The sequence below is a fragment of the Callorhinchus milii genome, unplaced genomic scaffold, assembly GCF_018977255.1.
Source record: "Callorhinchus milii isolate IMCB2004 unplaced genomic scaffold, IMCB_Cmil_1.0 Scaffold15, whole genome shotgun sequence".
Classification (NCBI taxonomy): Eukaryota; Metazoa; Chordata; class Chondrichthyes; order Chimaeriformes; family Callorhinchidae; genus Callorhinchus; species Callorhinchus milii.
Genome location: NW_024704756.1, coordinates 15,628,471 through 15,651,905, shown reverse-complemented (window position 1 = coordinate 15,651,905; position 23,435 = coordinate 15,628,471). Strand labels below are relative to the sequence as shown.

Genomic DNA, 23,435 nt, shown 5'->3' with positions numbered 1-23,435 from the left:
ATTGTGTGCGTGCTGGCTTTTTGAAGGCGCAATCCATACAACCACAACAACAACTTGCAGTTGTCCGAGCGCCCCTTCGTGCGGGGAAAGCTCGGAAAGCTGCACAGCGGTGGGATTCAATCCTGAGCAAGGGAGAAGGGGAGGTGAACATTGGCGCTGCCAAAGAGGCAAGTCGTGGGATGGATTTAAAGATAGATAGCGGGGGTCGGGGGGCGGGCGGGGGGGGGGCAAAGGGCTTGAGGCAAGGAACGATCCAGAAGTAAGGAGTGTAGCGGCTGAAAGTTCAGTTTCATTTACCTGCCTTTCCCCGAGCCTCCCAGCTTACAATCGGCTACCTCTGCAGCGACGTGGAAATGAAGCAGGGAATTTATTTGACGTCTCCGCAGGTGCACGGATGATTTTTTTTTCTCCCTCTCTCCTCACAGTAAATAGAGAGAGCCCTCCGGGGCCGTAGCAGCCAGTTTTCTATCAGAGCACTTTCCTATTCATGTGAGCAGATTAAGTTTGACAGCAGATGTATTTTTGGAAATGCTCAGAAGAATGAATGCATTATCAGAAGGAAATGGCAACATTCATAGGAAGGTATTACCGCTGGAGAGAACTATAAAAAATATATATTGGTTTACCCCAAAATGTGGAAAAATGTCTATTTCTCCCACCACAGGGAGGTTCGAATTTTCCACCTAGTCCTTATCCTCAAAAAACATTTTGTCTTTATATTTAATATTTCACATGATATAAATCAACAATTTTGTCTGAAACGAATTGGACACCATCTCGGGTTTCCTTACTCCACACGCCTCTGTTTACTTAGCAGTAAGCAGGAACCTGGTTGTAGGTCGATTGGCGGATCTCTTTCCGGGGGTGATAATGCCTCAGAAAAAATCCGTGACTGTTTGTGGGACACTGTGGCTCCCGTTCTGTGAGGGGTTTTGAGACTTATTAACAATAATCCTTGCATCTGATATTCAGTGGGTGAAATGCGGCAGCCAATTGCGCACATCAGTGTCCCACAACCAGGCGTGGATTGAGTGACCAAATTTTGTTTTGAGGGATTATTACTCCCGGAAAGCGATACGCTAATCGACTAACAGGTGCCTACGTACTACTCGTTAAGCAGAGGTATGTGGAGTTAGGAAACTTGCCTAAGGTTTTGCCCGGCTCGGGAATCGAACCCAGGTCCTCTTCCTTGCGAGGCGAGAGAACTAACCACTGCACGACAGGAGTCCACTTTCAAGGAGTCGGTTTTCACCTGACCCACACGGCGCTGGTGTTTTATAGAGCTGTCTGTCTCTTCTCAATTACTTGTTCTATGACAAACTCAATCATTCTTTATCCAATTTTGTGATCGATCTAAGCTGAACCTCTAAAGCAATACGGCTTCAGTAGCTCCCAGCGGCAGCGGCTAACGCTGACAAATTGTACAGGAGTTTCACTCAGTTCCTCTCTCTCTCTCTCTCTCTCTCTAACGCTCATACGTTGCAAGAATTAATCCCCCGTCTGTGATGAGGAAGGCAACAGCAACACTGTTGGTTACGATTCCAGATTCTCACCACGAGTGAGTAATGGACGTGTGGGGAATCAGTGAGGCAAGGCTGAGTCCAGGCAGGTTGCAGGGAGGACAAGAACAGAATGGATAAAAGCGGGAGTTCAGTAAGTTGTAAAAAAAAACATCAAGGACAAGGCAAGTTGACCGAAGGACGAGATTGCAAGTCAAGCTTCCCAGTCATACTGGCTGCCCGCAAAGCGCAGTTACAACACCTCATGTTGTAGTGATTCCTTCCAGACAGTCCACCCAATCCTGTGACACTCACTCACTCACTCACTCACTCACTCACTCACTCACAGACCCAACCAAAGGAGATGATGATCTTATATCATGGCACAAAGTACTGCTCAGTTTAAATACCAAGTTAAAGACTAATTAGATCCTTACTGACACTTAACTGGACCTGACCCTGACCAGGGAGGTTCGGATCGAGAAGGCCCTTCAGTCCATTTGGTTTCATCCTCCCAGAATGCTGCGAAGTGTGTGATGGCTGCGAATGTTGTAGGCGAACGTGACAGCCAATTTGCCACTGATTTTGTAGCGCCGGTGGGGGGGGGGGGTCTGGATGGTGGGTGGCGGTGGGGGGGGGGGGGTGGAGGCGATACACACAAGACAATTGTCAGCCAGGACAACAGGAGGGAGAAACTTCCTTAATTAATAACTTTTTCTTGCCTTGTTAAAAATAAAAACTTAGGTCCCAAAATAAAACAACTCTGGTGAAATATGAGCAATTAAAGGAAAAAAGCATTATTTAACAAGGGCTATGCTTAGTGATATACAAAAAAACTTAGTCTGGAGTAAGATAAAGCATTAATAAAGGAAGGAAGGAGGTATTGGCTTTCGTGTGCTGACTTATGAGGCACCTATTCTAAAGCTGCACACGCAAGTTCCCCAGTCTAGAGAAAGGATCGCGTGCTGTGAAATTACCCTGGGAAGTTAGATAAAATTAGACTGTGTATTGGGAGAAGTCATTCAGAATTAAACCCTAAATAAATCACATCTCTGCCATCGGCAGATGAGCAATGCAAGTCTTTTTTCCCCACCCCCACAGCCGTTTGCGGGGACACTGCTGTGTGCAAACTGGCTGAGGCGTTCGCCTGCAAAATACACAGTCACGGCACTTTACAGCCCTGTGAAGCCTTATCATCATCATCTTAGCTGGGGGTTAAAATTGTTTTCAGTGCCCCCTATTGGAATAAATGGTCAGATAAGGCGACATTCTCCCAACCGCACAATCACTGTTGGTAACTCATGAAGATGGTCCCTTTTTGGGTCGAGCTATCTGAAGGTTCGGAGGACAATCAGGAGCCACAAAGGGCCAGCAACTCAGGGGATTAAGGGAGAGGGGAAGGTAGGGGCTTTTGCAGAGGGAATGGGGTGGGGAGGTTGGGGGGAGAAAAGGGGGAGCACATTGATCAAATGTTTCAAATCGTCTACTTTAATCCAGATAACCCGGCAGCAATTGTCTTTACGATAGAAATTCTGCGCTCGCAGTGTGCTGTACCCCTGTGGGCTCCTGTCAGAGTCCAGCACTGTATCCTCACACCAAAGGCTGCTGTTTACTCTCGCTGTTACCTAGGTTTTCACTGCATTCAGGGAATCGAGAGAATCATGTCTATTTTTAAACGACACACAACCACTTTGTAAGCGGTCGCACAAAAATGTTTGGTTGTCAGGTTTATAATAATCATAATAATATTCATAATAATAATCCTTGCATTGATATAGCACCTCATCACATCGTTGAGATGTCTAAAAGCACTTCACAGAATACATCGTAAAGTGAATTGACTGTGTATTTTGTGGGCGAAACGTGCAGTCAATTGCACACAGCAGTGTCCCGCAAACAGCTGTGGATTGAGCGAACAAGTTATTTTTCTGGAGGGTTTATTACCCTCGGAAAGCGGGTTCCAACTTACTGCCAGGTAAACAGAGGCAAGTGGGATAAGGAAACTTGCCTAAGGTTTCGCCCCGCCCGGGAATCAAACCCGGGTCCTCTCGCTTGCGAGACTAGAGCGCTAACCACTGAGCTACAGGACTCCACATCTGTGATTCTCAAATCCCTTACCCTATTCTTTAATTAGAGGTTCTCATTTTCTGGTAACAGTGACTGTGTAAAATCCAGACATCATCCACTGTTGAAGCTTTATGCTCATCGCGCTCTGAAATATTTAAGCGTTGTGTTTTTGGAGATAACGTTTCAGCGAGAAACTGCTTCAAAATTTCCTTTCTGTGCGAAACTGGATTTGTCATCCAATTCCCAAAGGAGCTTTGTGTTGTGTTCCCTTCCAGCTGTTGTGGAGGCACCAGCTTAATGATGCATGTTTGCAAACAAGCGAGAATTTTTTTAAAACACAATATAACAGAGTAAATCACACATTCAGTCTCCGCACACCCATTATCCCCCCATCCTTGCCAAACTCCATAAAGCGAATTTACTGTGTATTTTGTGGGTGATACGCGGCAGCCAATTGCACACAGCAGCGTCCCTCAAACAGTCGTGGATGAGTGACCAAATTATTATTATTAATCTATTTTTTCGAAGGGATTTTTACCCACGGAAAGCGATCCGCCAATCGACTGACAACCGGGTTCCTACTTACTGCTGGGTAAACAGAGGCGTGTGGAGTAAGGAAACTTGGCCAACGTTTCGCCCTGCCCGGGAATCGGACCCGGTTGCGAGGCGAGTGCTCTGACCGGTACACGACAGGACTCTGATGATGGAAATAGATCAATGGGAGTTCAGGCTGCTGAGGATTTGACGCTCATCAAGACAGTCATTTTGAGCCCCAAAGCTGCCTGTCACTTGCGCTCGCCTGTGCTTGTTGACGTGGAGAGATCCTGTCAGTCCCTGGCCCAGTCCCTAACTGGAGTGACATGCGAGAGGCAAGTATTTCGCCTCAGGAGGGGAGCAAACCTAACAGCTGGACCCTCAAAGTCGTACGAGTTCACAGCCCAAAGTTCACCCGCAAATAGCCCAAATGTGGGATAACGCACAGGTCTTAACCGGGTGACACCAGCGCAGTGTTATCACGGAAGGAATAAAATCACACTCCTGGAGGCTGGCGAGTTGAGGATAGAGGGAGAATGAGAGAGAGAGAGAGAAAGAGGGAGAATGAGAGAGAGCGCGAGAGAGGGAGAAAAGATCAAAGTGACAAACAATACTTAACCAGCATTCTGTTTTTTTTAATGGATTTAACAAAATAAAGATTTTTTTAAAAATGAGACTTAAAAAAAATTAAGATTAAACAAAAAAAAATTAAGAACTGGGTCAGATGTGTAATCGCGAATGAGCGCATTTTAGTAGAATTTCCTCCATCAATTCTGCTCCTTTTTGCCCACAAAATATACAGTTCATTCACTGTTCAGTGTATCCTGTGAAGCGCTTCGAGACGTCTCGACGACGCGATAAGGCGCTATTTCTAATGCAATTGAGAAAAATGAGTTGAGATCCATTCTCAGGAAGGAGCGCAAATCCCTCAGTCCCAAACGGGTCAACGGATGTGGGAGCACAGCGCTGGTTAAACATAGCCAGGAGACACTTCAAGCGGAACAGACAGACACGTCGCTTGAAAATGGATTTCTGTCCAGAAGGAAAGACGGATACTTCTGCAAATCGCAAGCGACGTGAAGTATTTGGCCTTCGCCTTGAATAAGCGAAAGAAAAGAAAAAAAAAAAAAAATTTGTGTCGTTGAGTTGATAAATCTGTGTGTGTTTAACCAAAATGAAGCCACCTTGAGCAAACGAGAGGCGACAGCTAGCAAGTGGTTTATCTTGGCGCAGCCTGGCTCTGCAAAGACGCCCGATATAGCCTGCGCCAAAGTGGCAGAATTTAATGAGGCAGAAAGCTTAAAAATAGGAAAGATCTGTCAGGTTTAAACAGAGACAAACAGCACAATAAGGCCAGACTTATATAAGAAACAGCCCACTGTGCATAGCCAAGGGGAAGAGAGAGAGAGAGAGAGAGAGTGCTCGTTAAAAGCAGAGAGTGACAGACGATTCTTGTGGGTTGGATTTAGTCATCGCCAGGTGCCCTGGAAGTAAATCCTTAATAAAAGCGAGTCCTGGGGTCTTAGTGACCCTTCATGATACCGAGAGCGTCTACAGGCGCATCGACAATGTTGCAATTAAATACACAATTGCCTGCAACAGACAACAACTTGCATTTACGCAGCGCTTTTCGCGTCGGAAGGACGTCCCAAGGCCCCGGGCAGCGAAGGGTTTACGTCCGAGGTGGGCATTGGAATCAAAGCGGGGCGGAGGGTGGGAGTGTGGCCGAAAGGCACGGTCGAAGAGAAAGGTCTCGAGATGGGCCTCGAAGGAGGCGAGAGAGGGAAGGACAGCGGTCCTGCTTGGAGGACTTGGAGACATTCCCCGGAACGTCCCCGAAAACCCACCACAGCTCGCTGTCTATCCTGTGTGAAAGGAGATGTTTTGGCTCGGGTTATTTGAATAACAGTCGATGTGCGGCAGAGTGTGTGGGCTGAACTTTAAACATGGATACCAAGCATTTTAGAGCCAAGCTGGGTGCTGGTATATTGGCGTTAAAATTCTCCCTTTATCGCCGTCTGAAATGCGTGAGGGGCACTCTAAAAATGCAAGTTTTTAATGGACATACAATCCACAAAGGAATGGGTAGAGGAAAACAGGGTGAGACAGGAAGGAAACGGAATGCATTGCCTTATATTATCCTCTGAATGTGCCATCATCGCCGGAAAAGGGGGCGATTCACGCAACCGTGGGTCACTGCAGATAACCCTTGGCATTATGCAACCTTGGAGATGTGAGTGTTTTTATTCAGTTGCTCTCTCCGCAGCCCACTCACTTCTGTTTTGTCTTTGAGTCCTGTCTCTGGTTCTCTGGTGTCCATAGCAACAATCGCTGAAAAGTTTTTTTTTCTCTCTCTTTGCAGTCTAATCACATGGCGAGTGAACAGATTGCTGCTGTGGGGAGGGTGTGTGTAGGGGTGGGGGGTGGTTGTGGTTAGGGGGCAAGTCTTTGACCATTAAAACACCTTTCAGCCTGGGTTCAGTTGGGTCAGAAGGTTGTTGGGTTAGAGCCTCCAACACTGGAGCTTACAATCCAGGTTGACCCTACAGTGGGGCGCTGAAGAGAGACACTTTGTTCGAGGTGCCTTCTTGTGGCCGAGACGTTAAAGCAATGTCCCAGATGATGATAAAGATTCCACTGAACCCGACTGATGACCAAGACGTGTAGGGAAGAATGAAACCAGAACGAATGGTTGCAAATCTAAACAGAGACTGATACCAAGCACAACACTGACACCTACCTACAGAGCGCACAAAAGGCACGACTAGAGTAGGAACACGTCACTAAATATTAAGACAGGATCAAAGTCAAGAAGGTACCTTGATACACAAAGAACTACCGTTTCAATTATTAACATGCTTTTACACCTATGCCGAAAGCTCATTAGCTCTCATTCAGAAGCTGTCATAAACACACAGCTTTGCTGGTTTGCACGGGAAAGACCAGAGGATGACAGTCTGACAGGAACGCAGTCATCGGGAAGACTTGTTGTTCATTCCCGTTTGTTAATGACAATAACAACAACAAATTACACGTGTACAGTGCCTTTCGGGTCGGGAGGACGTCCCAAGGCGCTGGACAGTCAGGGATTCGGACCCGAGCTGGGTGGGGGGGTGGGTTGGGATAACAAGGCAATCGGACAAGGTCACGGCCTTTTGGAAAAGGGAAATTTCCGATCGCGTTAAGTTAACCTAAGGCGTGCGGGTGCGAGCCTGCGACAGAACTAAACGGAAGGTTTGAGGAACCTTTGATGATATTTGAAACCGCAAATGTTTTTTTTTCCTCTTTCAGCAAATAAAGCTTGAAATTGTGAATCAGCTCTCGGCTTTATATATAGATGCAACCGTGCTCTCTGAGGATCGTGCGAAGGGCATTAAACGGTGATTGGAGGAGAGAGGCACCAGGGCTGGTAAAAAAGGTTTATTTGGACGGCGTGACAAAGCCAGTGGAAAGCTGCTCTGAGAGATTGCAGGTTTTTTTGCATTAAGAGCTTCTTGGTGTAACAGAACGAATTTGAAAATGAACCGATCTCTAAAAATAAACACAAGAGGATAGTTGCCCTTTGAAGGATAAAACCAGAATGCATTGGAGCCCCAACCCCCTCCCACACCACCATCCCCCACCCTCCCCCCACCCCCCCACCTTCAAATAAAAATGACGCAACTGTCAACAAAAATGTACCTTTTCAACAAAAGCTTACCCGGCAGCGGCACCTCTCTGGAGCAGAAGGTTGTGGGTTTAAGCCCCACATGGGGTCTTGAGCTTGCAAAATGACAACAACAAATTATTTGTATAGTGACTTTCAGGTTGGGAGCACGTCCCAAAGCGCTGGACAGTCAGGGATTTGGACCCGAACTGGGGGTTGGGATCAGGAATGGTGGAGGACAGGGAGAGGAGGGTAGGGGTTAGGAGGGTGACCAAAGGCACCCTCGAAGAGGAGGGTCTTGAGTTGGGCTTTGAAGGAGGCAAGGTGAGGTGAAGGGACTGTGGGATGGCGTTCCAAAGGGTGGGGGCAGAAAGGTTGAAGGCTGATGGGGGGGTGGGGGGGGTGGGGGGAGCAGGCGGGGATGTGGGGTAGGTCAAAGCTCGCTGAGCGGACATCCTAGCACAGCACTGGGATTTGTGGGGAGAGTGGTGTGATGCCATCCTTCAGATGAAGTGCTCAACGACTCCTTATTCTTCTGTTGCACATTAAATACCTTGGATTACAGTAGGAATAAGAGGAGGGAGTTTTTCCCTGTGACCTGGCCAACAGTCCCCAGATGAAATGGTCATTCGCTTCAAAGCTGGTGTGGAACCTTGCTGGTGCGTGCGGCTGCTCTATTGAAAGTCTTGTCAAATATATATATATATATACATATAAAATATTTTAACTTGAGCGCAAAATGTCAAATTAAAAGAGATGTCCTGCAAACATTCACGAAGCAAATGACTGGTTTTATCTGGAGATGTTATTCAGCCAGGATACCAGGAGAAAGTCTAGTCAAAAATGAAGTATATTAATTTGATCACCAAAAAAAGGTTAACTCAGGCGAAGAAAAAACTCTCTGTATATGTGATTAAATGAAAGTGAACCGTGTTACATTAACATCAGCAATTTCAAGGCAGTCTTTACTCGGTTGAACTTGCTACCTTCTCAGAATAAGCCCTACTGCCCCATCTAGTGACTATCAGTTGTAAAAGACACAAATAGTGACAGAATGCTTCTCTCTCGGTCTTTGACAACCGTTCCATTTGAGGTCACATCACCGAAAAGTGTTTTCGCAGGAATTTTGACTGTAAAGTGGAGCAACTGTAAAGTGTACTTTTGTAAGTAAACACAGCAGCAATGTCCCCCACACGCAGCCACGAAGCAAACGACTTGGTTTTATCGGAGTATTGTCGGCCAGGACACCGGGGGAAACTCCCCCTTCTCCCTTTGAATAGCGCTATGGGATCTTTAACGTCCACCAGATGTGGACCTCAGTGTTGCGTCTCGGTGTCTGTAAGTCAGGCGTGGGGAGGGATTGAACCCATGACCGCCCGTTCCAAAGGCAAGAGCACAGGCAACTGAGCCAAGCTGACACCTCTCACATCCACCTCAGAAATATTTTAAGCCACAGGGACACATCACAAAAACAAATGGGTCCCTGGTAAAACTTTACAAGAGGGGTGTCTTGCACTCACCTGGAAGAATTGCCAATATCTCGTACCAACTCCAGACTCAACTTTCTCATTGTTTGGGTTCAGACCAACAGAGAAACCGGGGACTACGACTGGTGTCTTGTGAGGACATGTATCCCAGTCTCTAGCTGGAGCCGAGCCTGAACCCAGCTCCCACAGGTTAAAGGGTCTTTTAAACAAGAGATGACTGAGTCAGCTTTGCAATACTTTAGTCTCACCTGTTGTGCAAGAACACACATCACTGTGAGTTGGGGGAAGTCAACGGGAGCCTCTGTACCTGAATTCAAGATGAGATAAACCAATAGTTATCACAATGTTGCAGCCTACTTCTCTGTCTCACCTTCCTCTCTTTACATCTTTTAAGTCCAGCCTTTCTAAACGTGCCTTTATGTCCACCGCCCTTTCTCAGCGTTCAGCCATATTCCTGAAAAGCGTTCTGAGATGTTACCCTACGTGAAGGGCGATGCATAAATACGAGCTGTTGCTAAAACTTGGCAGCCTGTAATGCAAGACACTGAGTGCAGTATTAATAGACAGTCCCTAGATGTCACCAAGACATTTAATAAACATCATTTAATTATAATTCAGAGAGACAGGGAGAGTGGTACTGCAGTTATCTCCGAGGTGGGGTGGGCGGTGGGGGAAGAAATACACTACATTGTCAGCAGTGTCATCTTTCAGGTGGGATGTCCAAGTCCAGGTCCCATGGTGTTAACGACTTTCTACGGTGTTAACGACTTTCCTGGCATTATTCAAAAGGAGGAGGGAGTTTCTTTTTAGTGTCCTGGCTCACAATCCTCCAGAGTAGCTCTGAGACACTACTCTGCGTGAGGGGCTCTATATAAATCCAAGTTGTTGTTGTTGAGCAATGCTTCATTCATCTCATTGCTGTTTGTGGGCCTTTGCCAGGAATTCGTTCCCCCTCAGTTTCCCAACTAAAAACAGTCACTACAACTTCGCAATAATTGCCTAATTTGTGACACTGTGATCTGATAAAGTGCTATATACCGCGTCAGAAAAACACAAGCGCTTGTAACAAAGCACAAAAAAACAACGATACACGTTCTGATTTTCACGTGGAACGGGCGCTGGGAGAAAACTTCGAAATGTTCTGCTTTTAAACCACGTTAAAAAAAACACACACAAATATTTTCAGAACCAAAGGACAGAGAAACTTTTTTTCCTTTCTTCGTTCGTCGGTTGGCCCAAATACTGTAGAGAGCTTGATCAGCAAACCAGCAGATGAAAAATGAGGAATTTTCACACAAATCTGGGAAGATTTTGCACCACGGAACGTTGCTGGCCAAGATAGAGACAATTGCCTTTCCTGGGACGGAAAGGTCATCTATTCATAGCGACGCCAAAGCAGGGACTGATATTCTTGCTCATCCTAATTGAGTGCGCTCTCAGATTCCCACAGAGTCTAATGTTAAATTTATCATTTTTCGATTGATTTTTTTTTAGGGCTCTTAGAAATTTGCAGCTGGTTATCGGGAACTGGATTTCTTGTTTCAGCTCGCAACCCTGAAAGCTGCCAAGCTCGTCCGTCCATCCGTCTGTCTTGTCTAGTCAGGAAGAGGTCAAGTTAAAACCATGGATCACTAATGTCCCCTCGCCCTTGCAAAAGGGCCAATACGCACGGTCTCTGGGATTTCTAAGGTAAAATTTGCTGTATTCCTTATTCAGTGCAGGTGCAATCTATCACCAGCTACGGGCAGACCAGCCTCTCCAGGTAAGTGGAGTCCTGCAGCTTAGTGGTTATAGCACTCGCCTCGCAAGCGAGAGGACCTGAGTTTGATAAAAGGACACAACGACAACATAAAAGAGACATTGAAAATTACACCAGAGCTGATGTAGATGCCATGTCGTGACGACCCCCCCCGACCCCCAAAAAACAGCACAGAGACATTTTTTGGACCATAAGTTACTTTTATTCAGAGTCCTTGGAATACAAGACTATGTCAAGCCACACGCCATGATTTACGCCTGTTCAGATACTTGTAAGTCTGTATCAAAAGTGCACTTTGTAAGAGGTTTTCAGTCTGCGTCATGTCTCTTGCAAACACCTTTCAAATCACACACCTTATTATTTGTTTGTAAAAATGTTTGAACTCAAAATACAAAAGACACGTCTCTGGTGACCTGAATTAACTTCCCAATGCAGGAACTGGAGTGTTGGGTCCGGGCGCGTTTAACACTGAATTCGGTCCACCACTGGTGAACAACGGAGCTGTTCAAACGCCAGTGAGTAGGGGAAGCTTTCTGTAACCAATGCAACAACGAATTCTAAGTTGTATGGAAAACAAGTGGGAAATGGGATTCAAAGGTCTGCAATGATATAATAAGATGACAGAACGGGATTATTAATAGGTTGAATGGCCCTTCTGCTCCGAGACCAAGGAAAGCAGTGGAAAGTAAATGGGGTTATGAATGTAACCGCTACATTTGCAAAAGAAATAGTCATGGGATCTTGGGAATATCTTTTCCCCCCCAAGAACCTACAATAGACACATAATTGTGTGGCTTCTCGCAAGTAAACAAACAGACACAGCAGCACCAGTTGTAAAAAGTAGCCCTGATCACCCGATCAACCGATTTACTTTCAACACTTCCCTCTCTTAAGCAAAATCATTCCAAGAGCAGTCATAATGTAATTCAGCTCCACTGTTCTGGGAGCGCGAGAGAGAGAGAAAATATTTTACAAAGCACGTCGTTCAACAAGTCAAGAAAATCTCTCGTTAAAAAAAACAAAACCTTTAGCGTTTTAGAGTTTGCATTTAAAAACAATCAATGCTTTTGTCACGTCAAACCCTTAACGCTGAAATCAATGCGTTTTTTTTAAAAAAAAAAACACATCGGTGGGAACATTTACAGTCGTGTCTGCAAGCACCTCTTTTTAATAAAAAAATAAAAAGCAAAGTTATTGTACTGAGCGACCAGTTTTGAAAACTTTTGTATTTCTTTCAATTTTAAAAAAAATTAAGCTTTCTGTAACTAATGCTGATATGAGTACTGAGGGGTATGGAAAACAGGTGGGGAAATGGAATTCAAAAACCCTGCAACGATCTAATAAGATGACGGAACAGGATGAATAGGCTGAACGGTCTCCTGCTCCGAGATCAAGGTAAGCAGCTGAAAGTAAAACATTTTTTAAATAAAAAAAAAAGCAGCTGGACCAACTTGTGAGTGAGTTTCCCATTTTCAAGGAGCGCACAATGATTTTTTTTTTGGAAGCGACGGAACGGAGCGTGGCAAACTCATGTCCCACACTGGCAGCGTGGATTATAGCCCGAGCCTTCACATCACAAGCTAAAGTCCGCCGTGTTCAGTGTTCTCCACACTCCTGCCCTACGCCCTGCGGGAGTTGCTACAAAGCACCAGGTTCCTTTAGGATAACAAGTAATTCCGATCTTCTCTTTCCCTCTCAGTCCCTTGATTGGTAGAAAAGAATGTAACCTGATTCAGAGTTTTTCGAGATGTCTGAAGTTAATCCGTAGAATTCTTCAATAGCTTGAGCGTCTATTTTCTGCAATCAGAAGGAAACCTTGTCACCCACTCAAGTGAAAGAGGAAGTCGTAGCATCTTATATGTGGAAAGTTCACAAAGCGCTTGACAGTAATTATTGTCAAAGACAAGTCGAAGACACTACGTAAGCACAAGCTGTTCACGCTAAGACTGGGTGGGACTTTCAGATCTTGGGAAGTTAAGGAATGGATTTAAGAGAATAACTTGATGCCTACGTGAGGGAAAAGGGAACAGAGGGATATAGGAGAGGGGAATGGGAGGAGCGGGGGCTCGTGTGGATTATAATGACCAGCACGGATAAATTGGCCAGAATGGCCTGTATCCATGCCATATAATTCTATGGTAACAATAAATTGGACATTCACCTATTGGTCTAAAATCAGGCATTGAATATAAGCAGGCAATCGGTCAGTTGAGAAAAATTGGTAATTGCAAAATTGATGTTTGTGAACGTTAAGAACTGCGAGTTTCCACAAAATGAAATGCAAACCATATGTGAACAACTGCACACCCACGGAGATTGTTTTGTCTTTTCTTCTCTCCCCACGGACCCATCTTTCTGAGATTTCCTCTAAAGTGGACACTTTGGCTTTCTTTTTCAGTAGCAACGCTGGCGGTAACAGCTGGATAATCCAGAGTGCTTGCCGCCTCTCACCGCGATCCGATACAGCGCATTTAGTATTCTGGAACTTTTCCACATAAGCAAGGCTAAAGCAGAAAATGACTCTTAGTATAAGAGCCGTTCATAAAAGAAGCAAAATGGCATAATAAGCTGCAGGTATTACCTCTACGATATCATCGTCAAAGAGCAGCCAGAACCCATGGCTCTTTACAATGGTGATATAATGTCCGCGATTAGGGCCGCTGCAAGGGAAAGATTTAGATGTTACTGCATGGAATTTCGTAGCGTGGAAAACCTTTAATAAATAAACATGGAACCTGGTGTTCCCTTACTCTGGATGGAGTGTTATGTAAGATTAATGCACACGGCAGTGTTTGGCAGTATAGGAGACAGGAGGTAATTGACCAACTTAAGGGTAAATTTACACCTCCACGTTCCTGCCAAAGGCATCTTTGTTTTAAGCAATTAAAACGTAATATAAGTTACTTTCCCACTTTTCCCTCCATCCCATAGTGTTCAACATCAGACTCTCCCCTACACATTCCTTCAATGGATCCAAAATTCTTCCGTTTATTCTGCAACAGACTGGGAGAGAGCCGGAAGGAGGGAAATGGTCTCGGAAGCATGTTTACTTGGGAATTTCTCCAAATGTAAATTCATTCAATCGACCAGCTGCCTGCACAGTGCACATCTGGGAAGTTGTGACCCAAGTCGGCAAAAGAACTAGACCACCGTGATATTAAACCCTTCTCTTCCCCCGTCTCCAACATCTGTAATGAATTTTAACACATTACCGAAGCTGTTCCACAGACACCTGAATTGTCTGAGTACAAGTTGAGTAACGCCTGGGTTGGACTTTGCATGATATTCACATTAGCATCTTACTGATGAAACTCAAAGAGTGAATTTGCTACGATAATAATAATCCTAACATATGATATTGTGCCTTTCAAGTCAGGAGGGCATCTCAAACGCTTCACAGGATTTCGCTATAAAGGGTGGTGACTGTACGTTTCGTAGGTGAATGTTTATTATAACCCTTGCATTTGAAATAGCGCCTCATCACGTCTTTGAGACGCCTCAAAGCGCTTCACAGAATATATTGCAAAGCGAATTGACTGTATATTTGGTGGGCGAACCGATGAGTTGGTATGAACGGTGTACAAAGGTGGAATTCACGGACTTTCTCGAGAGGAGCCTTACCTGCCACAGTGAACAACCACAGCTACAAGATCGTACAGTCGGTCTGGATTGGTGGCATCCCCTGATGTGTTAAAAAGCCTCAGCTCCAGTGGAAACACCACTCTGTAGGAGAGTTTTGTATATCGATGAAGCTGGTCCATATATTTGAACCTTTTTAAGTGCAGAGCGAGTATCATTGGAAGTTTCTTCACCCTCATTCTGCAAGAGGAGAGGGATACGGAGGAGAGGGGGATATATATGTATGTAAACAGAAATCTAACGACCAAATTTGCTCACATTTTGACATGCAGCAATGTCCAAAACAGCAACATTTCAGAAATTCAGCAGTTTAAAATGTACCTGAATCTACTACAGTAAAACGCGATTACAATAACCAGATTCATGCATAAGACTGTGCTCCAGCAATTAATCCATAACACTTGTTACAATGGAGCTAGATGTTACGGGTGCTCGGAGCAGTAAGGCCATGCGTGTCGATCCTAAAGGAAAACAAATGGAAGCAAAACTAGTAGTTTTCTCTCGCTCTGACAAAAACAGAAGACATTGACAATCTTACAAATTGTCCAAATGATAAGTTATTTTGTTCCAAATGTGCGAAATGAAAAGCATTCCCCCACCTCGCTCCCTCCACCCCACCTCCCATCTCCTGCTCGTTTCCGTAAAAAAGGATGTACTGACCTCTTTTGGGCTTCTTGCTTACTGCGACATTGCTCGCAGTAGTACTTGCATTCACTGCACAGTGTCTCCGTGTTACTGAAGCCTCTGCCAAAAGCACAGGCAAAATGGTCATGAAAATGTGACTGGGTTTTCAGCACACGAGCAGCATGAAACTTGCAAGTGTTTTTCCAATAAACATTCACCCTAAACCTTTATCGGCTGCTCTGTTCACCTCCACAGTCATTACACTTTACATTGAAATCTCGTGAAGCACTTTGGGACCCTGTCCCGACGTGATATTAAATGTTTGTCTTACAATTAAGGGAAATAACAAAGCTCTTACTGGTGAGGAAAGGAATCCCCTCTTATGAGGTTAGGTGTCGGGAAGATTGCACAGGGCTTCCACCGGAATCTAATCCGTGGCTGATGTAGAGAATAGGCGTCAAAGGCAATCGCATTCCCCCAGCACTGACATTCACTCACTAAAATAAACAACTAAAAAAAAAACTCTGCTTTCTGCAGGTTTCAGGCAATGTTAAAAAGCCACCGTGTTAATGACAGGTATGTATATGCTCAGAATCACCTTAAACAATGAGTTATCGAAGTGTTTTGTTCCACGTCAACTGAAAGATCCAAAAAGTCTTCATCTTTGCTGCTAACCTGTAGAGGAAGAGAATAATTGACCTGTAACCACCACAAACAGTCAAAAGTCCTTCAAAAGGGTAAAATGCCTCTCCCGACACTACAGCTAAAGGCTGGACCGAAGACTAAATTATTCAATTCATTACTTTTATATCATGGAATAATAAGCCTTGCATTTGGTATAGCGGATATCTCAAAGCACTTCACAGGATTTACTGTGAAATGAAGTCAAATGGGTGCTTGTAGGCAAACGGGGGGGTGGGGGAGCCATGAAGGGGTGGGGGGACTTACGGTCTCACAGTTGAGACACCGGGTTTCGTTCGTTAGCGTTCCTTGAAATATTTCGTGGACCCAGGTCGGCCTGGGCTTCTGGTGGTCCTCGCTTCTTACGCTGCCGTTCTGCAACTTGCCGTTCTGCTTCTCCTGCTTCTTCTCCTCTTGCAGCAAGTCGGCGATGGTGTTCAGCAGGTAGTTCAGGAACTCGTGAGCATCTTGCTGCATATAATTATCAAACAATTCTGTAAACCCCACCACCCCAGAAAAACAAAGAAAAAGGTGTTCAGTGACTGGAAATAGACTCACACAAAGAGTAGAACAATTTAATAATAATCCTTGCATTCGATATTGCGCCTTATCACGTCGTCAAGGCTCCTCAAAGCGCTTCACGGGATGTACGGTAGAGTGGATTGACTGTGCATTTTGTGGGCGAAACGCCGCTGCCAGTTTTGCTCAAACAGCCATCCGGCCTCCTGCTTGTCCCTCGTCCTCTACGTCCACCAGTTGCTGCCGTGCTTTCAGCCACTATGCCCCGAAAATTTTGGAACTCACTCCCTCTAAACCCTCCGCATCTGTTAAGCTCTCTGAAGGGCGCTGTATAAATGCAAGTTCCAGTTGTTATTTTAGCACAGACTGTTCTCAAAGTCATTTCCAACGCAGCCCCATTTACCATTTTCTTTCCTTAACCTTGATATGAATTTCTTGGGCGGAATCACGCCAACTTTCTTCTTCTGCGTGGCGATGCTGTTGAAGAGGTCGGACAGGCAGGTCAGCAGGCTTTCCTTCTTCCTGGGCTGTACCTTGTAGGCCAGAACCTTTTCCCGAAACGGACGGCAGAAGTAAAGCGCTTGCAAAACCGAATTGCAGTAGCAGGTATTGCCGAACTAGTGAGACGGGAAAACAAAGTCAAGATGAAGCAAAGGGAACAGGCGGCCCGGCTTCACTGTCCAAAACATATTTTTTCTTAAAAAGAATTAACGTGTAGATTTCAAGCAGGAATGGAAATGATTCTCATCTGGTCCATCCCTTCAAAATTGTTAAGGTACAGTTCCATCATTGTCAGCTCTGGTAAATAAGCTGGTGAGTTGTTAACCGGAGTTGTCCCGCTTAGGTGACAGGTGATTTAAATCGTCTTACGAACACACACGGTCGCGACCACGCACAACACAAAGCAGCGCAGATCGCTGGCCTCAAACAATTCAAACGATTCGGGTGTCACACAGGGTCCCGGGGCGCGGTGCGTGCAGCGCTGAGGTCACCTTTACCCGGCGACGGGGTTCAAAGCGTGCGAGGGTCTGCGTGTCAATCGGCTGGACTGCCAGACGCGGGAATCATCGGAAGCCCAGAAAAAGCTGCCGAACTCAGGGGATCGGGGTTTTGGGGGCTTTTTTTCTTTTGGAGAGGAATACTATTTTTTTTTGCCAATTGCATTTCACCAATAATAAAATGAAAAAAAAGGGGGAGGGGGGAGTGGGGGCGGCATTGATGGTGAAAATCGTAGAATCTCACAGCGCAGAAGGAGGCCATTCGGCCTGTCATCGTGCCTCTGCCGGCTCTTTGAAAGAGCCACCGACTCGTCCCACTCCCCAGCTCTTACCCATAGCCCTGCAAAATCGAGTAAAAGAAAAACAACTACTTTAAGAGGTCCCTATCCCTTCCCCCAATTAGGGTAAATCCAAAACTGCCAAGATTTTTCACAAGCGTAAGCGGTTTATCCTGGGCGTTGGGTACAGAGAACCTGGGGGGGGGGAAGAAAAGGACTAAAATATCCAACTGGAAAACTGCAATTGGAGTTTTGCGATTTGCATTATTAGCAAAATATTTGTAAGGTATTTAAGGCGGAGCAGGGGTGGGTGGGGTGGGGGAGGGCGGGGTGGGGTGGGGTGGGGCTGCGAAGAAGAGAATAAGAAAAGAAAAAGGCTTTATGAAATAAAAGATAGCTACCTGGCACTGCGAGCAGTCCCAGGCCCCATACTCCACACGTAACTGCACAAGCGAATGCGGAGGAGCGGACAGACTGCTCTGGTGTGCTACTCCGAGCTGTCTGAAATCTCGCCATGTGGTCGAGGAGGCTGCCATTATAGGATGAGAAAGATCCATCCTGAGAGAGGAATATATATAAAAAAAAAACGTACAGCAGGCAAAGAAAATGCAAAGTGATCTAAAAAGAAAAAAAAAAACAACCACCACCCCTCTCGTCCTCTACTCCCAGCAATCCATCTCCCACCAAAGCCCTCCCCGCTCACCCACCCGGGGGAAAACATCCCGTTCTTGCTTTTACTCTTGTGAAAAAGATGAAAACTTTGGAAGTCCCTTTGTGTTGAGTGGACTAAGAGAAGCCTGGGATCGCTGCCCTATTGCACCTCGCAGCGCAAGTGACCCGATTAAACAATCAATGAAATTCCTTCCAAACCGGTCCCTGGTTATAGAGGTTTTTTTTCAAAAAAAATGGTGTTTTAAAAGGAGACATTTTAACGGTCGATGAAACTTTTTAAAAAAAAAATAGGCAAATTGGAACGATCGTCGCAAACGTTACAGGGTCTTCAGGGGGGAAATTAGCCATAACTCACATTGACTAAGCCAAAGTAATGTTCGTTTACGGGAAACTGTTCTGGCCCAATCTCTTTCTCCAATGCGGAGGCATTGGCGCCCTGAAAACATACACACAAAAACAGTTACACACAAAAGAATCAAAGCAACGAACCGTTACACCTTTTCCAACGCTTCTGATCCAGTAAAATCCGGCGAAGTGCTTTCAGACATTCTTGAGAACGCGATAAGGCGCTATTATCCAATACACAAGATTATTACTGAAGCGTTTCTGAAACGAGGGAAAATAATTTTCACCCCACGCAACCTCTTAAAGGCGCAGTCCATCGTTATCAGGATACAAACCATTATTGATTTGTAAAATCCAGCTGTCGTCCGGTAACAAAGAACTGGTTTCGGTCAATAAAGGAGCTTAATACGCCTCTCCTCTTCCTATACGGAGGCGTTTCGAAGCGAGAAGGATATTTTGGAGGGTAAAGACATTCGGGGGAAGCGGAACAGGTGGGAGGGAGAAAGGGGATTAAAACGATGGAGGCATTCTGTGAAACACTGAAATGACAGAGACAGTCTCAAAGGGCCACCCACATGACTTCGCTCTCCCTATAAGATGTCTAAAAGATCAATGAGTCAGAATTCATGGATCCATACTCCATTGCCAAATCCAATTCCTCGGCACGACAGAGTGAGTGATGTTATTCCTCCGTCAACAACAAGAAATTACACTTATATCGCGGCTTTCACGTCAGTGGGACGTCCCAAGGCGGTGTACAAGGAAGAGTTTGCACCTGAACTGGGGGCTGGAGTCAAGGGGGTTGGAGGGCAAAGGGGGATGGAGGTGGGAAGATGATCGGAGGCGCGGTCGAAGAGTAAGGTCTTGGAAGGAAAATAAATAATTTTTTTAAAGAATTTCACAAAAAAATGTTTTTATGGATTAAGAAAAGGTGGAAGGAATTTCATTCGATCGTTTCACTCACGCGCACTATTGAGTTCAACGTTAAAAAAAAAATCACACGGCACGTCCTCTCAGATTTCCACGACCATTTCCTCAATTTATAAACGAAGCGGCAAATTACTGCAGGGCTGATCTTCTTCTGCCCTCCTGTGTCTTCTGCACACTTCATAAATATTAAATGCGTAAATGTGCCACTAATCAATGCTGCACAGAGCTTGATTTTCGTTTAAAAAAAAGCTGTTTACTTTACGGAGAGCTTTGGACCTTCACCATCGTGGAATCTCAACAGCTCGTGGGACTGGGGGTGGGTTGAGCATTGATTGCGCTGTTATAATCCTCGGTTTAGTCATAAGCTAAATTTCACGTCGATATCGTGTGACTGGGCCTGCGGTGCTGCCAATGTGTACAAGAGCAGATAGTCTAATCACATTGGAAGTATTCAGGGGGGTCCGACGTTAAATTCCGAACAATACCCCATTCGGCCCCGACTTAAATGCCGACACAGAAACGGCAAAGGTAGGCGGGCAAAAAATAGATCCATTTGTAGTGCTCTGACAGACCCAGATTGATCTGTTCCTATGAGGGCAGAACTTGCCCGTCGTTCCTGAAATGGTACGGCTCGCAAGTTAAAAGAAACCGAGTCAGACAAAGGGAACCCAGTAAAAATCAGAGGCTTGACGTGAACCGTTAGCGACGGAACACGGCAAAGCTGGAGCCCGAAGACCTCGCGAAGGTTCCTGCAGAAAGTTAGTTCACGATTCAAACGGCCACCATGGTTCGCTCTCGCGCCACTCTTCTCGAGCACTGCAGAGCACGGAGGTTTTATGCATTTACACGCGTCCCCAAAGGACTTGGTTTCGACGGTTCCCGACAGCCCTCTGAGCGCAGACACAGTACTTGAGCTGGAGCACAGTGAAAATCGATAGCTACCGCTGTAAATGACAACGGTCCCATTAATGGACACGTCGCAGCTGCAGGAAGTGAAAGCTGCAAACATATTGTACGTCTATTTAGCTATAATCATGAAAAATCAACTCCCGCAGCCAAAGAATAACCCCGGACTCCGCCAGAGCAGAAAGCCTTCGGATTTTTTTCCACTGCAAATGACCTGAAAAAGACAACGTGCCCTTTTCCTCTTAAATATATGCCATCAACTGCTCCCAAATTCAATTGGCGGTAAAGGCAGGTTACCGGTACAAAGAAGCTGCGGCAATAAACACTCCTGACAACTAAATTAAAGGAGGATTTCCGGCCTTTACTGACGAGGGTAAGCTTCGTAGACCGATAATGCTTTGCAGACTGACTACTCGAAGAGCTAAAGAGCAAACACTGAAAACCACAGAAGGGGCATAAACGAACGCAGGGAAGACGTTCATCGGGAGAAAGCGGCCAGGAAGTGAGTGGGTAATTTTATCCGGGGTGGGGGGTTGGGGGTGGGGGGTGGGGGGGTTGTTGGGCCGGGATCTCAGCGGCAACTCCCTTCTCCGTCTGAACAGCGCCACGAGATAACGTCCACCGGAACATGAGAGAGGTCGTCGATTCTCACCCGGAGGACGGAGCCTCCAAAAATTGCGTGGAGCGTTTTTGAGATATATTTTTTACACACACACACACGCGCGCGCGCGCGGACACTAAAGGCTGCGTATATTTAAATGGGGGGCGGGGGGGTGGGGGTGGGGGGGCCGTGCCGGTTGGGAATCAGCTCTCAAAACGAATCTTCATCAAACGGAAAAGGATTAAATCTCTGCAAAACCGCACGGAGGACAAAACCGATCGGAACCCCGAAAAACCCGGGACGTACCCGATGCCGAGTGCGGAGACGTTTTTTTTTGGGGGGGGGAAAAAAAGGAGAGAGAGAGAGAGAGAGAGAGAGAGAGAGAGAGAGAGAGGGGGATCCGGGGTTACTTTTCAATAAACGAACACATGAAGAGCGAAACGGAAGTTTGACACAACATTCCCCCATTGAACCTCATCTGATGGCAGTTTGGACAGTGGACGCGGTTCTCCCGGGAGTCAGTATTTCGATTGTCAACACATACATTTAGACCCTCTTTTTACTCGCTTCACACACACGGTTTTTCAGGCTAAAACTTCGACAATAATAATAATAAGAACAAGATAATAATAATAATAAGATAATAATAATAATAATAAGATAATAATAACAAGATAATAATAATAACAAGATAATAATAATAAGATAATAATAATAAGATAATAATAAGATAATAATAATAACAATAAGATAATAATAATAACAACAAGATAATAATAATAACAAGATAATAATAATAACACGATAATAATAATAATAACAAGATAATAATAATAATAACAAGATAATAATAATAAGATAATAATAATAATAAGATAATAATAATAAGATAATAATAATAATAATAACAAGATAATAATAACAAGATAATAATAATAAGATAATAAGATAATAATAATAAGATAATAATAATAATAATAAGATAATAATAATAACAAGATAATAATAATAATAACAAGATAATAATAATAACAAGATAATAATAATAAGATAACAATAAGATAATAATAACAACAAGATAATAATAATAATAAGATAATAATAATAATAATAACAAGATAATAAATAATAATATAATATAATAATAAGATAATAATAAGATAATAAGATAATAATATAAGATAATAATAATAACAACCGCCACAACGATCCTCGCATTCTTCTGTAGCCCCTCATCCATCGCGTCCTCGAGACGAGGCGCTGGACAGCGGGAGCGCTGCGAAGCGCCTCGAGGCGCCTGGAAGACGGGATAAGACGCCGCATCAAAGGCGAGGCTTATCCTTAATTATTATGATGAATTATTATTATGATGATACTATAATTATGATGAATTATTGTTATTATTATTATGATTATTATTGCTGCCGTTTGCGACGCAACCCCTTGATTCGAGGCAACCCCCTGATTTCGGACACAACCCCGAAATTTTTATGCTCATCTGATTTCAGGTACAACCCCCCCACCCCCCCCCCCCCCCACCCCCCCCTTTTGAGACACAGGACCCCCTCTCCCTTCTCCCCCCCACCCCCACCCCACCCCCCCCCCCCAGGGGGTCTCTCTCAGGCAGTGCCACCCTCTGAAAGCCTGAGGTTTATTTATAGCTCTCTCCCCCCCCCCCCCCCCCCCCCACCCCACTCTCTCTCCCCCACTCTCTCTCCCCCCCTCACACACTCTCTCTCCCCCCCTCCCTCCCCCCCTCTCTCCCCCACTCTCCCCCACTCTCTCTCCCCTCATCTCTCTCCCCCTCCTCTCTCTCTCTCCCCTCTCCCCCCACTCTCTCCCCCTCTCTCTCCCCCCCCACTCTCTCCCCCCCACTCTCTCCCTCCCCCTCTCCCCCCCACTCTCTCTCCCCCCTACTCTATCCCTCTCTCTCTGCCCTCTCCCCCCGGTGCTGGGGTCCGGGCCCCCCGGTACCCCCCCGCACTCTCCCCCCCGGTGCCCCCCTCTCCCCGGTGCCCCCCTCCCCCCCCGGTACCCCCCTCTCCCCCCCCCGGTGCCCCCCCCCCCCGGTGCCCCCCCCCCCGGTGCCCCCCCCCCTCACCATGGTACAGATGGAGGCGAGTTTCCTGACAGTCATCAGCGCTTCCATCCGCCCACCGCCGCCATGTCCCCCCCCGCGGCCCCGTCACACCCACAGCCCCGGACACACAGACACCGCCCCCTGGCGGCCCCGCCCCGCACCGCACCCCC

The 23,435-nt window shown here is 45.8% G+C and overlaps 1 protein-coding gene across 2 annotated transcripts; it reads right to left on the bottom strand.

Annotated features, from left to right (window-relative positions):
- Positions 1-11,171: 11,171 nt before the first annotated feature.
- On the bottom strand, positions 11,172-23,370 carry LOC103191399 (ubiquitin carboxyl-terminal hydrolase 12). 2 transcript variants are annotated; one of them, XM_042340866.1, is made up of 10 exons: positions 23,287-23,370; positions 18,759-18,839; positions 18,133-18,289; positions 16,859-17,072; positions 16,204-16,430; positions 15,854-15,930; positions 15,292-15,375; positions 14,614-14,811; positions 13,574-13,652; positions 11,172-12,789 (listed from the first exon to the last, which is right to left on the bottom strand). In XM_042340866.1, coding segments are annotated over exons 2-10 (1,140 nt in total). In that variant the 5' UTR covers positions 18,761-18,839; positions 23,287-23,370; the 3' UTR covers positions 11,172-12,687. The 2 variants fall into 2 exon arrangements, with proteins under 2 accessions (XP_042196800.1, XP_042196801.1); XM_042340867.1 differs by lacking the exon at positions 18,133-18,289.
- Positions 23,371-23,435: the final 65 nt, after the last annotated feature.